Genomic DNA, 17,925 nt, shown 5'->3' with positions numbered 1-17,925 from the left:
GTATATATATATATATATATATATATATATATATTATTTTTTTTTTCTTCTCATTTTCTGTCTCTGGCGCCAGTGTGTTAGTCAGTGTTTTATGTTTGTTGTATGCCTGTGTAGCACCTGTGTCATTCCATCCCTCTCTTTGTCTTTTTCTCTTTTGCTTTCTTTCATCTGGGCACTTGGACTTTATTTTCTCAGAATGTTTTCGGTCCTCCCTTCTTCTCCCTATTTTTCCATCTCATTTTAATCTCCCTGTTGTCCTGTTACTCCATTTTTATCTCATAGTCTTCCCCCATATATATTTTTCTTCTCTTTTCCACAGATACCAGAGAATTATTGGGAGAGATGGATGGCATTGATGTGTTACTGCAGCAACTATCTGTAAGATTTTGCTTTTACTCTCTATCTTTTAGTCTGCTTTACCACTACCATTCTTATTCAACCGTCCATCCATTTGAGCTTTGCAGGGGTAAAGCTCAGTCATTTCTCTAACATGAGCATCTCCAGACCCAAGATTTAACATGAGCACTATAATGCATAGTGGGGCTCTAACCTGTGGGTCCACATTGAGCCCAGTCCAACCCCAAGCCCATTTTTAACCCTATTTCAGCCTTATGATTGACCCAACTCAAAGATAAAAAATAAAAATGATAGTTTCTCACCAAATTAGCTATTAAAGTTTTCATTGGCCAACATTTTGGTAGTAGCTGTTAGCATTTTCCCAACCTTTTTTATATTCTCTTATTAATAGTACAAACCCCCCACCTTACCAAACTACTTTAATAAACCATTTCACAAGCTGTTGTTGTGTTTCAAGAATGTCCTCATGCAAAAGCCACATGCCTGCCCGGGTTTCCTTTCTAAATGTTCCCTTCCTCTCAGGTGTTCAAACGTCACAACCCGTCCACAGCCGAGGAGCAGGAGATGATGGAGAACCTCTTTGATGCTCTGTGTTCCTGCCTCATGCTGGCAGCCAATCGGGACCGCTTCCTCAGAGGGGAAGGGCTTCAGCTAATGAATCTCATGCTTAGGTAAGGCTGCAATACACAGGAAGGAAAGACAGCTGTTGCACTCACTCCTTGGCTACTCTAATGTGAACGTGTTGAGTGCATTTTCACATACATCATTGAAAAGCTGATGCATACATACTGTCTTTCCTAGCTTGCAGTCAGTTCTCGCTCCTTGCTTTTTTTGGTGCATTACTGCATTTCGGCTGTTCCCAAAATTTGATTTTTTTTCCATTTGAATCGGATATGGCTGGTCAATACTTTAATAATCATTTTAACACGGACTATCTGACAATCAGATCACAGTGTGGGAGCATCCCCTCGTCTCCCCGCATTTCCTCCTTGACAACGTGCAGTAAACGGCCCTAGGTCGGCTTGGAGAGGCTCGGGGTGCAGGTGGGACCTGTGAGCTTTACAGCACCCCTTGCTTGGACCTTGCTGCTTCCCAGGGCTGTGGATGGTCGTTGTACCCTCTATCTCTGGGGGGAGGGACGCCTCTCAAATGGGGAAGACTGCTCTCTGTGTATCAGGGTTCTGCAGCGATATCGGAACCCCTGCTTTGCGGGTGTAACATTTAATGTAATGCACACTGACTGACACAAAAAAAGTGATGGCTCGACTGAGGGGTCACTAACAGATGATTCGACTCATCGTCTTTCAGGTGGCAGTAAAATAGTAAAACTGGCATTTGTAGTGTTACCACACTAAAAAAAACAACAACCACAGCAGAACTTCAGATTTTGCATTTTTTTAGTCATGGAGTTTATTTGATGCACAGCTGACATGATTTTGACAATAACTCATCATCACTGGTGGAGTACTATTACTCAAATACTGTACTTAAGTACATACTTAAGGTTCTTTCCTTTTCATTCCACTTTCCACTCCATTTCATTTCATTGTAACATTAATCTGACAGCTTTAGTTACTTTACAAATTGAGATTTTTGCACACAAAACACATGTAGTTTATACATATGTTTTAATATAAATTACTCAATAATATCTATGCATACAAACACTTAGTTAACTGACAATTTTGATAGTTCCTAGTTTCTTAAATGTGAGTACCCCTTACTTTTACTTTTAGAGCTTAAAGTAAATGTTTCTGACGATACGTACTTTTACTTAAGTAACATTTTTAATGCAGGACTTTTACTTGTAAGATTATATCAGATTATTTTTATAGTGTGGTATTAGTACTTTTACTTAAGTAAAGGATCTGAATACTTCTTCCACAACTGCTCATCATGCATTTGTTTATAGCGGTTTTTGCTTTACCGTTGAGCAAGTATTGATGTTAAGATGGACTATGTTGTAAACACTAATCACAATGCTTGTTAGAGGTCAAAAAATGTCAATGACAATTGCAGACTGTTAATATTTGGAAAGCCATGATTTTGGCAAAGTATGTACGTAACGTAGGTTTGATTTAGCAAATTCTTCACATAATTTCCAAAAGACAAATGCATTATGTATGAAGTATGTTCCTGGTGTAATAACAACCTCCTACAACAAACTGAAGTGCTACAGTAATGTAGAATTTACAACAAATGAACAATAAGTGCTTTAGTGCTATAGAATTGTTCTTTAAAATGAAAGTATATGATGTTGAGCCCAGCACAGATCATCTCTTGATATATGGTCTTGCCCTCGCAACTCAGTTCAGAGCGTTTTTTCCCCCCCAGTGCTTTTTGGACTGTGAAAATTTGAACACTCATAGCATAACAGTTTGTAGCGCTGCACAGAACAACACGTCTGTCTACTCCATAGGCTGGCTAGACTGCCTGTCCAATCAATCAACAGTTGGTGGAGCGCAGCAAGGCAAAGATGTGACCTTACAGAGTCATAAAGACACATTTCATGCCTTTATGAAACCTTCACAGCCTTGCGCTGATGATCACATCAGTGGCCACGTAGATTTAATGCTTGGATCAATATCTTATTATTGGATGCAAAAAACCTTTTCTGTTCAATCATACACCATTTAAACAGAGTAAGAAGAAGACCAAAAAAGAGGAGGAGCAAGGGGAAACCAAGATGTGACTTTCAGAAACTAATTCTGATTTTCTAAGACTTCTGCGTGATACAATACAGTGCACAGAATACAGAACATACACTTTGTTTGAAACAAGACAAACATGGGTAAGCACAGGTGTATTTTTACTTGTGTGTTAAACAGCAATCCTATCACGTGTTCCTCTGGCACAGGAATGGATTTGTAGTTCAGTGTTGGATTTTAGCTACTGATACCACCACCACAACACCAGATTGATGTGTCCTATGTTAATGGACCATTATCATGAGTTAGTCATACAGGTGAAACTCAGAGAAATAGAATATCTTTTATTTCAGTAATTCAACTTAAAAGGTGATATATATACTATATAGACTTATTACATGAAGATATTTATAGCCTTTATTTGTTATAATTTTGATAATTAAGGCTTACAACTTATGAAAACCCCAAATTCAAAAGCTCAGAAAATTAGAATATTGTGAAGCTGTTCAATATTGATGGCTCAAAGTGTCACACTCTAATCGGCTAATTAATCCCAAACATCTGTTAAAGGTTCCTGAGCCTTTAAAGGGTCTCTATCTGGTTCGGTAGACTTGACAATCATAGAGAAGACGGCGGACCTGACAGTTGTGCAGAAAACCGTCATTGACACCCTCCACAAGGAGGGAAAGCCTCCAAAGTTAATTGCAAAAGAAGTTGGATGTTCTCAAAGTGTTGTCTTAAAGCAAAGTTATAGAAAGTTAAGTGGAAAGGAAAATGCACAAGCTGCAGGGATGACCGCAGCCTGGAGAGTATTGTCAAGAAAAGGCCATTCAGAAGTGTGGGGGAACTTCACAAGGAGTGGACAGAGGCTGACGTTACTGCATCGAGAGCCACCACACACAGACAGATCCTGGACATGGGCTTGTCAAACCGCTCCTGAACAACAAACAACGTCAGAAGTGTCTTACCTAGGCTAAAGAAAAAAAGAACTGGTCTGTTTCTCAGTGGTCCAAAGTTCTCTTTTCTGATGACCTGCCAACACAATTCAATGAGGGATTACTGTGCTGGATTGGCCAGCCAATTCGCCTGCACTGTACCCCATAGTTCCTATGGGGCATTGCCAAGAGAAAGATGAGAGACGAGATGCGTTTGCACAATGCGGAAAAAGCTGAACGCCGCTCCTGAAGCATCCTGGTCTTCCATATCACCTTAGCAGTGCCATAGGCTGATAGCATCCATGCCATGCCACATTGATGCATTAATTCATGCAAAAAGGGCCCAAACCAAGTACTAAGTACATAGGCATGATTATATTTTTCAAAGGGCTGACATTTCTGTATAAAAAAAAAACCTTTTCTAATTATTTCATGTTATCTAATTTTCTGAGATTTTGAATTTGGGGTTTTCATAAACTCTAAGCCATGATAATCAAAATTATAACACATAAAGGCTTGAAATATCTCGCTTTGCATAATGCGCTATGAGTCTGTAATCATATATTAGTTTTACCTTTTAAGTTGAATTACTGAAAAAAAAGAATTCTTTCACGATATAGTTTCACCTTCATACACCTATGATATCATTAGCCCCTTTCACGCAGTAATTCTGCAGCGCCGCAATGAAGGTTTGCTAATCTATACAAAACCAAACAAATGTGGCGGAATTCTTGGAGCAAAATCTGCATTATTTTTAACACAACAGTGGAAGTAGTTGTGTGTGTGTGTGTGTGTGTGTGTGTGTGTGTGTGTGTGTGTGTGTGTGTGTGTGTGTGTGTGAGCTAGGGCATTAAGGAATAGTGAAGTTCAATAGTTATCGACTAGTCCCCAAAAGTCAAGGAATAGTCAAATATTTGTGGGATATAGGCAATCTCGCCAATAAACATAAATGCAGGATTTCTCCTGCATAGAGGATTTTTTTTGGAGCACCCAAAGAGGGTTTAGCCAGCTCCAAAAGAAAATCACAAGCACTAAAATAAGATGTGTATAAAAATAGCAAATTAAATCCCCTCTAAATCTGTGTTTAATTTACCAAACCACTGTTAAACAAGCACAACATAAACTTGAATATGAGAGCTGTTAAAATAATTTCATTGTCAAGAATAGATAGGGACCAATGAAGTTCTAATAAAGTTATGTTTACTTGTAAGTAGGTCAGTTTTTACAGTACTCACATCATCAATAGTAGAAAAATGGCTGCCGAAAATGCTTTCTACAGCAGCTCTTTTAATGCAATGTAGAATGAGATAAATCACACAGTCACAATGAAGCAGTAATGTTGACAGTTTCTCACAGTCCAGGGGCGCCTGTTCTTTTCCCCGCGTTGCATTTTGCTCCAGACAAGGACAAGACACTGGTTCCCAGAACCAGATGTCAACAGCTGTAATGCAAACAGCTTTTAACACTGATCAGGGAAAAAGTATATATGTAATAAGTATATGTATACTGTAAACTGTATATATTTTTTTACCGAATTTAGTTTTATTTACTCAAGCATAATAAAAATTTCTGTTTGTCAAATTTTCAGAAACAGGTAAATGCATAGGTTTCTGTCAAACAAGGTAACACAGAATTGCCTTTTTTTTAACGGAGACCAATCATGCTCACTAGCGTGCGTTGTCACTCCCAAATGGCCAATTCTGGGCCATGAAAAACCCTAGAATGTCCATCGATTTTGTGACGTTTATAAATGTAATTGGTTTATTGAAAAACATCAATAGTCGCTGACCGACAGTGGAATGAGCTGTCATAAGGTCCTGATAAATTGACAGTTACTCGCTGTCGCTACAGTCCTCATTTCTTATCTTCATTTTTCACTCCTTACCGTTGGAGTCCACTTTCGGTTAGCAAAATGTCTCTTTGTGCCGCTCTGTCCTCCTCTAATATGCCTGCTGCCTTGCACCGCAGTGTCTTAAGTGACGGAACAATTAGGACTCGTTTACCCACACGGCCCCCCGCGGCATATCTGATGTAGTCACATGCATATCTGCGACTGACTTGCGCATGCCGGCTGACCCTTTCACACAGACTTTGGTTTGGCTATGTTACGGCTCCGGGACTACCTCTGCTGCCAGCTTGCCAGGCGCAACACCTCCGTCCCCCCATTCCGTCTCGGTAACTCTGCCACAGACGGCGTGGCAGATAAAAGGCGCAACAGTCCTGCCTTGTACTGGCTGTGTGAAAGGTGCTATTTACAGTCTTTTGTTCACCTTTTAATATTAAGCAATTATGGACAGGTTTGACTTTGCAACTATAACGTGAAAATGAACATGTTACAGGGTACATTTTTAATTTTGCTTTGTGATAGAAAGCAATCAACATAACTTAAAAGCCATTTCCACTGTTGTCAGAAACTTTTGTTAGAGCTTTGCTACGTAGTTTCTCCTGTAGCTGCTGTATCCCTTACATGTTAATGTGTAGGATATATTTGCTAGGTGATAAACACTGCAGTAGTTTTGCTTGTTATAATATATACTCAAGGCTTAAAGTATTCTGGCACAGCAGCAAAATAAAAAATAAAATAAAAAATGAGAGAACAAAAGAATACAAAACAAATCATCACCACTCACTGAGACACATTTATTAGTTTTCCATCAAAAACTCTATTTCAATTTCTACCAGGCCTCTTCAGCATTGTGCTACACACAGGTTTCACACCTGGTGTCTTGATGAATTCCTGGCACTGCTAAATGTTTGTCAGACTAGACACCTCCTCCTAAAGCTGTGATGTACTGCTGCCATTTTTATAGACACATGTCTAAGAACCATATACTCCTTTCATGGTGAGTATAGCACCAGTAGTTTTTACAAAAGGTATTTCATGATTTCAAATGTGTGAATGTACAGCTCCACCACCTTTTTTTATGGGGGTGTTATTTTCTGGTCACGACTGAGAATGTTTTGGTGAGACTTTGGGATGTATAGGATCATGTCAGTCAGCACAGGTTAATACACTTTAAGCAAGGTCCCATCTCTGAGTCATTCAGTCTCATCTAGAATTTGAGTCATATTAAAAACCTATTGCTGCTGTTATTCTACCGGCCGCTACACATCAACGACAGCGTAGGCAAGTTCACGACACCAGGATGCTGAGTTAGGTCACCTGTCTGCCAACTGAATTGCCTAGTTTCCCTTTGGAAAGTACACTGCGTATCGTTCCCCCCTGGCCTCTCCTGCCGTCCATCATACATAATGTGTCTGTCTGGAGAACCAGACTCAACTGCCTGAAATATGTGTCCCTCCTCTGGGATAAACACTGTCATCTGTCATTGGGGGGAATGGAGGAAGTGACACTGTGACAGACAGCTACATTTCCCGTGAGGAGGCGTGAGGTGTGGGGTGTAGACAGAGCATTAAACAGTTGGTCCTCCTTATGTTGCCAGGGCTTTGATGACGGAAAACAGATGAATATAGCCATAATTTGTTTGTTTGACGGAACACACATTTCCTATTGGGTGTTTTTTTGCTACCTTGAAACCTGTTTTCATAATTAACATGGAAACAGTTTCTTGTTTTTATGCATTTACTTCATACGGTGCTATGTTTTTCATTAAAACTGTGTGGCCCATGAGAATAAATAGTAAGGCACACATATATAGAGGATTACTCCTCGACGCAGCGGCCTCAGATTAGACTCCGACTCCGTTTTCATCAGTCCTGTAAAAAATAAACGACTAAAAATACCTATAGCACTGTTGTCAGAAAAGATAATAGTTCAACTAAGCATGTTTCCTTTTATATCTGATGACTCATTGAGGTAATTTTTGGATTTAATTCAGTAAATATATCCCATATTGCAACTAGTAGTTAAAGGTACACTCTGATATTCTCAAAGCTCAACTGTGAGTTGTGGGTTAGAGAACATTTGGGGATTTAAATCCATTATTTATTATATATTTGTCATATGTTCTCATATGCAGCATGTTGGAATCTGATGGCATTACTAACATTACTAACTCAAACTATTATAAATTTACTATATTTTGTGAGTGGAGATGTGTGGAGTTGGCTACATTTTCTGACTGTCCTGTGAGGGATTTTTTTGATCCCATTTTTTTGGATCTTCCCAATGATACTTAAGATAAATAATCTTCAGTTATGTAGATATAATAACAAAGTGGGTAAATGCAAAATTAACAGAAATGCTGCCGTCTGGTAACACAAAAAATTACAACACTTTACTGCAATGCACTCTTTTTCCATTTCCTAAAATCTAAGACAATATCTAATCTCATATCACAATATCATACATCGATATATTACCCAGCCCTAATATGTGTTTAAAATCCGATTCACCAAACTCTCTTAACTTCACAAACTTGTTGTAAACAGCTTGTTTCAACATTACGAATGCCGCCTGTTCATGAGTAGGTGTGTTCTCCTGATAAGATTATTAGCATAATCAACACCCCTAAATTGCCAAACAACATTCAAAAAGGATTCACAAAAATGTTACCTCATAATTAAAATTATTTCACAATGCTGCTGTAGGAAAAGGCAGATGTGTATAAAAGAAATCTAGCCGTGCCAGTGGTATTCTGGGGCCTGAGACAAATAAACAATATTAATGGTACAGCTGCCAACAACGTGTCATCAGAGCAGTGCCGTACTGTGACAAGGGGGTTGTCAAGAGGGTGTAACAGTCACACAGATACTAGACCAGTACCGTAGGCGATGTACACTGTCAACATAACCTAGGATGTTTCTTCTAACAAGACCCTGAGGCAGCTCTTGGAGAACTGTAAGCCAGGTGCCATGTAGGTTTTTAGGACAAGGACCCGTTAATGGAAAGCGACACGGTACAGGGACCCCCTTCTACATACATTACATTGTATTCAATGAAGTTGCATATTAAACTGGGCCTTCAATAACGTGGAGGATGACCTAAAGCCTTGATATGTAGCTTTTCTGTGCATAAAATATTAAGCTATTAGAAACATAATTCTTGGCATGATTTTATAAATCAAATTCACAAATTGTGAAGCTGATTTATATTAACTAATGATGTTGCAAATAATCTGTTTGATATTTAAATTTCTTGGAAACTTTCAGAAACGTAAAACGCCTTTCTGCAGTAACTCTTAGGACCCCCTAGGGGTCCCGGACCCCCTGTTGAAGATCTCTGCTGTAAGAGAATTTTCCTAACAACTACTTGCCTTGTATATGTATCCATGTTTGAGTTGATTCATTCCCATGAACAAAAATCCACATTATTTTGGAGTTGTTCTTTTAGAAATGAGAACAAGCTGACATTTCAAGTCTAAAATGAAAAATAAAAAAATAAAAATTTTAAAACCATAAAAATAGTGTTGTACCACCAGTTCACCCTAAACAAAACACAAAGGTTTTATGGCCGCTATCTAACAGACACACCCTTTTCAGGGCAATTAATTGCAAATATGCATGCTCTTTATAGGTGACTAAATAAGTGACTTCAGCATTGTTTCCTCTCTCTCTGCTGCAGAGAAAAGAAAATGTCTCGAACCAGTGCCATGAAGGTCCTGGACCATGCGATGATTGGACCAGAGGGAGCAGATAACTGTCACAAGTTTGTAGACATCCTTGGCTTGCGGACCATCTTTCCACTTTTCATGAAAACCCCAAAGAAGATGAAGAAAACTGGTGCTTCAGAGAAGGAGCATGAAGGTCAGTCACTAATGAGAACAATGCAACAGCAGACAGTTATTTTCAAGAAAATCATTTTCATCTTCTTTCTTTCTTGTTGAGGACCTAAAGCGGTTGCGATGGTGGATAAGGGCCGGGAGCATTTAAAAATTCTTGGCAGCCTACCTGCGTTGCAAAGTTTTGAGCTAGCCTATTCCAAGTGCCCTGGCTTCCCTACACATTTGCTTGCACATGAAGCTAAGGTAGTATGTGAAAGTGACAGGTGGCAGTTAAAACGTATTCCACAGATTTGGGGAAAAAAATCTGTTCCTGATCAGCAGAAAATGGCACGGACATTTATTTAAAGGTTCCACGTACATGTAACATATTATTGAAACGTTATAATGTGACTATACTAACGTCCTTCAAATCTCATAACTTTTTGTATTTAAGTAGAGAAATTTCTAGTTCGCTGACTTTACTAATTTAAGAGATTGCACAAGACACAATGGGTTAATTTCTCATGCTTCTAGTTTTCTGCAACTTGTAGTCAAACACTTGATCCTAATCTGCTCATGTATCACGGGTTCCTGCCTCTTTGGCCTGTCAGTTTACACTATCAATTCAATCTTGATTGATTTTCCTGCCTGCACTCTCAAACCTCTCTTGTCTCTGAGTGAGAGGTAGACAGCGCAAACAATAGCCAGAGAGCGAGAAAGATAGGCTGTCCATGTGATACGGGGTTAGAGAACAAAACAGAAGAGACTGAAAGAAAAAGAGGACGAAACCCTGTCCATCTCTGTGCTCTTTGTTTGATTACTTACGTCCAAAATGCGGAACCCTTCCTCTCTCTCTGGCTGCATTAATTAGGTGTTATTCCTCCAGTGGGGCTTCCCAGCCCTGCAGAGAAGAACAAATTGTCTTCCATTGTGTCCCATCTCACCCAGGGACTGGATGAATTAACGTTTGACCTCCTCGAGCAGCAGGAGAAAGAGTAGGGAAGATAACCCGTCCTCACAGTTAAACCTTCTCCCCCTGTGTGTTAAAGCCCCCGGCAAGGCAGACGCTCACTTACAAGACAGGCTTTAAGGAGAAATGTGGAAATCCACCTTGAAGACTTTCTCCCTGTGAGGTTTGGCTGGCAGGTGTGGTCTAGATGTGAGTGTATTTCTTAAACACACTGAGGATGTATGGTGTTTTTTTTAGAAGGGCAAAATTGGTATGATGCTTTTCTTTTAACTCTTCTCTGTGTTGACACCTCCTGCTCGGAAGCCAAATGGTTAACGCAGTATAAGATACTTCAAAGCCAACAATGTAAACTTGATACCAACTGCTGCTTTAAAAACTCCAGCAAGAAAACATCTGGAAAACCTTGCTGTATTTCCTCTTCACAGACAATGCTGAGGAACGTCTGCACCAATAGCAGACTGCAGTATTTCTGGCTATGCCTTTTAGTAATGCATCAGTGTGATCGGTACCCTAACAGAGCAGTAACGAGAAAACAGGACGGAATGTAGCGGTTCTATTGGAACCATCCACAACTGTTGACATTGGGAACGCAAAAATACCCATTCTGTGTGTAATGTAAATAGCCTTTTTTTAATATAACGTTTTTCTAGTCTTAACGACTACTAAAAGCATTTTTACATGGTACAGGAACCATTCATAATCTGTGGACGAGGCTGCCTTACAAGGTGCCACCTGCTCATTGGATAAAAATAAAAACACAGACACACACACACACACACACACACACACACACACACACACAGCTGTGGCTCCGTGGTAGAGCCACGGCCGAACATGTATTAATGCGTGTGAATGGTTCCTCTACTGTATGTAAAAGCGTTTTGAGTAGTAGTTGAAACTAGAAAAGCGCTATATAAGATCAGTCCATTTACGTTTACATTTACACTCCGATGGGGCGGCATCAGGAGCAACTCTGGGTTCAATGTCTTGCTCAGGGACACTTTGACAGTGGACAGGTATCAAACTACCAACCTTTCGATTGGCAGGCGACCTCTTTACCACTGAGCCACAGCCAGATTCTCAAAAGTTGAGGATTTGATTATTTTCATTATATCATAGTAAATAACCGATCAATTCAACCTTTTGTGCTGTCACAGGAAGTGACATTGCGTTCAGTTGGACTATGCCACCACAGTAACCGTGCTGTCGCTAGAGAGCGCAACACGTACATCATCTGGCAGATTACCCTGTATTCAACCATACACATGAACAACAATTAAATATGTACGTGCAAATGTAATTTCTTTATGAATTTTACATAAACAAAACAAAAATTTCCCATCTTGTCTCCACAGCTATAGGCATAATGAGATGCCTGTCATAATATACGGCGTGTTGAGTGAACCCTCTTTCTCAGACTACTAATTGAAAATGTTGTGATTCAAGTGGTTCTCCAGAATCACACATTAACACTGTAGATTAATTAACTATCAACCACTTCTAACAAAGTAATTAGGAAGTAGGGACCTTTCTGTCCTTCCATTCTCAGTGCTCTCTCTCTCACATCCTTTTTAGCACGCTCTCTTTCATAAACATCGGTGCCTAGATTGATCCCCGTGAAATCCGTTTCAGAAATTGACACAGTCCAAATGACCGGGGATTGCCAGGCCATATTAGCATACAGAACAACATAATTAATAGAGTCATAGTAAGTGGATAGAAAAAAGAAAAGAAAAAATCCAAACAACAAACTACATTTCTCTGCTCATGAATATTCTTGTCACGACACTGCCATTCACCTTGTTTTTAGGACGTCAGTCTATCGTGTATGTACTCTGTCATTACCAGTAAAATGAGGTTGTATGATGGAAATTGGTGGCAGACGGTTGTTATATTAAGGTGGCTAATGATGCAAGCGACTGTGAGAGGGAGCGGAAGTAAACAACTAATTTACAAGGCGAGACTCCATAGTCATAGCTCTGTCTCTCCAGCTCTGAAGAGTATTTCTTTGTGTGTTTGTGTGCGTGCGAGTGTTTTTTGACGGAGAGAGAGTGCACACAGGACAGACTAAGGGAGTGAACGGAGGCCCTTGTAGTTGATGTGTTTAGAATGCCGTATGAAACACGCCCGAATGTAGCGTACGCCCTTTTTTCATCCTTATTTTCAAATGAATGCAGTAAAATAGTTGAGTGAAGTATACTAGCAGAAAGAGCCCTGTGTTAGAATTCCTTTTTAAATTGTGTGTAGTTTGAAGTATGCAGTGAGGGGAACAGGATAGAAATAAGATGCTTTTAATAAAACACCCCACTCCTGTCTAAATGATGGCAGTTTCATTACAAAGATAGAAGATGGAATTTTATCACCAGTATTTATCCTCTAATATTAAAAATTGAGATTTAAAGAGCATGACTACATAGCAGAAAATATGAGACTAGACAAGTGCCTGTAATAAAGAAACTTGGTTATCTGGATATAATGATGAAACTTGCGTCACATATTCCAGTCAAAAGCAGAGAATCAAATGAAGCTCTCATTTGATCGTCTCCCCTCCCAGCACCGAGTGCCTTTGGCTCAGATTGGATTGTGATCAGTAACATTTTACATGATTCAAGTTTGATTTTTATCTGTGTTGTCAGAGTCATGCTGTGTAATCCTATTATTAGTGTATTTTAGAGAGAGGGATTTGCTGTTAGATCCCTGTGTAAAGACACATCTAATTAACATCTTCATATTTGGACTTTCCTCTGGTGGGGATTGATCATTTTCTCTGTAAACTCGTACTTTGGCAAAATATACTGGGGTATATTTAAATGTACTGTAGATGAAAGGTCTTAGATTAAAACACTTAATGTGATGTTGAGGACAGGATCTGCTCATCATGTACAGGACAAGATAATTCTCATTCAGGAGTGCAGGATAAGTGTTTGTCCAAACTGCTACAGCAGCATATCTGCTCTATCTATCTCCTTTGTGAAAACATCAGAAACCAAAAAGGTTATATTTTTGGTTTTAATGTAAATCATGCATAAAGCAGTGACCTCGGTGTTTAATCATAAGCAGAGCAGACAGTCACACTGAGCCAGACCAATCCTGTCACACAATACTAGAGCCACAGACTTTGACCAACCCATTAACTTTCTTGCTAAAGTCTCCTTCTTATCCAACTTACAATCATGAACACACATCTGGTCCTTTACCTTAGCTTGTTAAACGAGACAAACATCAGTTTGTCTCAACACACTGATATTATTTCTCACGACAGAAAGGGATGACTAAATTTCATAACTTTATTAACTCAAACCTTTTCTCATCAGCCATATTAAAATTGGAACTTAAATTGTAATATGCTGTATTTTTCATGAGTAATGGGAATGAATAGGATGTCCTGTTTTGAATATAGACCAAAAGAAATGTCCTTGTCGATATGGGATAAAAGCCACCATACTGTTTAATGTAGACTGGGCCTTGATTCATTGCACTGTGGTGCATTAGCAAACAGTGCTTTATACCGTATTCAAAAATATTAAACCCATAGTGCGCTACCATTTTATATGGTGCACGACCACCGAACGCTTGCATCTTGTGGACAGTGTTGTTGTCATTACTTAGAATTCCTCATGGGGGTAACATAAACTACACAGCTTTAAGTAATTTGTTCAAGGCGCTACCTAAAGTCTTCTTAGAATTCAATATAATTTGGAGAGCTGCCTTTTTCACCTCAGTAACTTTGAGTCTTTTCAAGAAGTCTGGAACTTTTCCTAAATTATGACCACAGGAATTTACTTCCTGTTTTTGTCACAATGCTCCTTTGCTCCTGAGTAGCCCACTTTGACTACAAAAGGCTAGCAACTAAAACACCAGAGAAACAAATATTAGAAAATAAAAACTGTGGATTTCTTATTATGTTTCTATTGCATTTGAAGAACTGCAAATATTCCGCAAACTAGACGAATAATGAATTTAAAAGCGACAGCAGTGTTGAAAACACAATTTTCAACCAGGTAGCTGCTCGCTCTCTCTCTCTCTGAATTAATCAGTGCATAAGCTGTAGTTACCACAGGCTCTGTGTTTGACCTCTCGACAGCATTCAACACTGCAACTCTACCTGTTATCAGGACTGGGTTTTCTTTTCATGACTAGTCTAAAAAAAAAAAGCAAGATAAAGAAAGAGAGACCAGGCTAATTGATAATTGTCCAAAAGTGGGTACGTACAAAGTTAGAAAAATAACCAAAAATACTAACACTCTGGTCCAACCTATATCATGAGTTCATTTCTACAGTTTTTTGCTACATTGATTTCAACACAACACTCAGGAAACTGTAAATTACAAATAAAACCCAATGACTTGAGTTTTTTTGTCCTGGACATGATACATTAGGAAGAATTGTTTTAACAGAAATTGCAATAGCATGTACGCCATGTACTGCTAATTATGTGTCCTGACTTTTGTCTTCTTTCTCCGGAGCCAGAATTCAGTTCTGCTGCTTCAGACAGGGAATGCAGTCTCTATAACCCCCTGCAGGTTAGCCTATATTGGTGGGAGGCTGATTGCTCTCCCCATGGCACATGTAGTCCACTGCCTCGGTGATGTAACACGTATCTGTTCTCCTCAGAACTAAACAGCACTTTCTTCAACTGTCATTCAATAAATGAATCTAGGCCACTGAGGGTTTTTGCATATTATGGATCCCTTGGGGCGAAGGTGAGGCGGATGATGATGAATGATTGATTAGTGGAGAATGAGTGAAGGCTAGCATTAGGACATGAATAGGGCCATCTGAATGCAATATCCTTTTAAGCAAAAGTTGAAAAAAAAAGTAGTCCCAGATGATGGGTGGGTTTGTACATTCCCTTATGTATGTGCCAACTCCAACAACACCATGTAGCTAATGCATAAACCATAAAATGCCCTCTTTGTAAATTATACCTTACATTTTTCTCAATGGCCATGTGATTTGTTGTCAATTTCTCTGCCCCTGTGTCTACAGCTGGTCAGTGGCCTCAAACTCATAAACTTCCATTTGCAGCTTTTCTTGTCTAGTGCTTCAACAAACTCTCCAAACAAACTCATTTGATGCCATTGTCAGATCATAATACAGCGTCATTACATAAATTGTGCTGCTGGACCTGACCCCACTTTAGATACAATTGATTATTATGCAACAAGTGGCAGTGGAATCCATAAATGGTCCGTCTGTATTTAAAACACCCAACAGGATGTGTGACAACAATGTGCAAAAGATTGGTCTTGCTTGTGCATTTTAAATGTAACATTTAATAATATGCATTTGATTTTTGCTGGTTTGTCATGACTCTTTGAGAGATTTTGCGATAGATGTAGCTGAGATGATTGAAATATATCTTGTTTTCTTGTTCTTTTCTTGTTTTTATACTCAGAATTCAAGTGTGAGCAAGCATCTAAATCTAGTATTGATTGGACACCTTTCTAAAGACCCTTGCCCTTCATCTTGTACCTGAGATGTAATTCTGCCTTCCCCCTTCACAAATCCCTGCGAAGCATTCACTGTTTAGTTTTAAACTCTTTGGAGAGAAGATTCCACAGCCAGCGATCAATACCCTCCCCAGCAGGGCGTGGAGGTGGCGACATCAATTACCACTCGGATCAAGGTGATAAAGTAGCGTCCTTTCGGAAATGGCAGTTACCCTCCATGTCATTGTGTACAGGAAAGAAGGTTGTCTACATTAAAATGAAAGGACCTTGGACTGAAAGTACCTGGTCTACAACCAGAACACACTTTAAGCTTTACATGTAATACCAGTGAACCACTAGTGAAACTGTAAAGTGCATTTACAGTTTGTCTGCTCTTCTGACATGCCATAATGTCCATGATTTATGCAGACATGCAGAGGGGGGATTTTACTTATTACACATAAATAAACCTTAATTTGCCCCTGTCAACACCAAACACCTAAATCCAAATTCAAATGTGGTAGTTTGTATTACAGCCTTAGATCTCTTAATTTGACCTTTCAGTCAAAGGATTCAGGAAGCACAACTCCAGTGCGTGTTGTATTTTGTTGCTGTACATTTTCCTGACTTTTGCCATATAATGTAGATGGATATCTGTATATTCTAAAAGATTTGACGTTGGCACGTGTTCTAGACTTTAGTGTTGTGAGCCTTCAAGTCTCATAAGAAATGGCGCTCTGGGTCATGAGGGATTGCACAAAGGGAGCTGATGGCAAACACGACCCCTTTTTAAAAAGCAAAAAGGGGATTGATTCCTGTACTCTTGTTGCTTAGCAACTGCAGAGCCTCGATGAGAGAGGATATTGACCTCTTGTTGATAAAGTCCAATTACATTTTTTCCCCAATCTGTATATATATATAATTTTACAATGTCATATTCTCTCTCCTCATGTGTGCACAGTTTATTGTTCATTTAGTATCATAGAGAAATATTATGCCGGCATTGTCACTTTCTGGTGTAGCCTGTAAATAAGAAGGTCTTTGAATGAGATTACACATCTTGCTTAGCATGAATTGGGTTAACAAGGGCACTCAATAGGACAAACCAGTTTTTGTTGCTAATTTAGTCAATTAACATGTTTCAAGACCTCGCCCCCTCGCTAAATGGCCCCAGAGCTGCTGAACAGACACATTCCTATCACTGTGAGAAACCTACTTCAGCCACAGACAAAATTGTAATGCATGTTCCAGCATGCCCTAAAACGAAAATTGATCTCTAAATTTCATTAACAGTTTCTCCTCCTCTTGTTCTGTGTGCATTCTCCATATCAATGCTTGGCTGGCTGCGTGCAGTAATTGCAAATTATCACGTCCTAATCAATTTGTTCTTTCTGGAGGCTGTGGGTGGGTGGGTGTGAATGAGCTTTACTGTGATTACTCTTTTTTTACTCTATTTTTAACTAAGGAGCATAACAGTAGCATATGTGTTATTTAAAGCACATGTACCTGTTGGGTTTACTGAAAAACACAATTGGCTCTTTCATGAGGTGTTCTCATGTAGGAGGCTTCCATTCTGTATGTGTTTGTCTAAAAGAGCAAGAGCAGCACTCAGTGATTCCATGAAGAAGGAGATACGTGTTTGTAAAGATTTATAAAACTAAGCTATTGATAAAATATTTTCAGATACTCTCCCGGTGATATAAACAAGGAAGCTTTACCTTTATTTCTCACTTCCTTTCCTTAGAACACGTCTGCTCCATCATAGCCTCCATGCTGAGAAATCTCAAGTCCCAACAAAGAAGCAGACTCCTCAACAAGTTCACAGAGAATGACTGTGAGAAGGTTAGTTTTCCTCAAATTCTGGCGTTTTTCCTCATTTATACTGCATCCTTCTCTTTTTTCTGCATCCACTGTTTTTGG

General features: G+C 39.2%; 1 protein-coding gene across 4 annotated transcripts in view; it reads left to right on the top strand.

The window, feature by feature from the left end:
* Nucleotides 1-17,925, top strand: part of ctnnbl1 (catenin, beta like 1) — an 87,043-nt gene that overhangs the window by 30,806 nt on the left and 38,312 nt on the right. For all 4 annotated transcript variants that reach the window (XM_034877113.1, XM_034877112.1, XM_034877111.1 and 1 more), the window contains 4 exons: nucleotides 320-378; nucleotides 880-1,028; nucleotides 9,465-9,646; nucleotides 17,750-17,847. In XM_034877113.1, coding sequence (XP_034733004.1) covers nucleotides 320-378; nucleotides 880-1,028; nucleotides 9,465-9,646; nucleotides 17,750-17,847 — 488 coding nt within the window. The remainder of the gene's footprint in view (nucleotides 1-319; nucleotides 379-879; nucleotides 1,029-9,464; nucleotides 9,647-17,749; nucleotides 17,848-17,925) is intronic.

The sequence above is a fragment of the Etheostoma cragini genome, chromosome 7 (assembly GCF_013103735.1).
Source record: "Etheostoma cragini isolate CJK2018 chromosome 7, CSU_Ecrag_1.0, whole genome shotgun sequence".
NCBI classification, from domain to species: Eukaryota; Metazoa; Chordata; class Actinopteri; order Perciformes; family Percidae; genus Etheostoma; species Etheostoma cragini.
The sequence above is the reverse complement of the archived record's forward strand: the minus strand, read 5'-3'. Positions and strand labels throughout refer to the sequence as shown.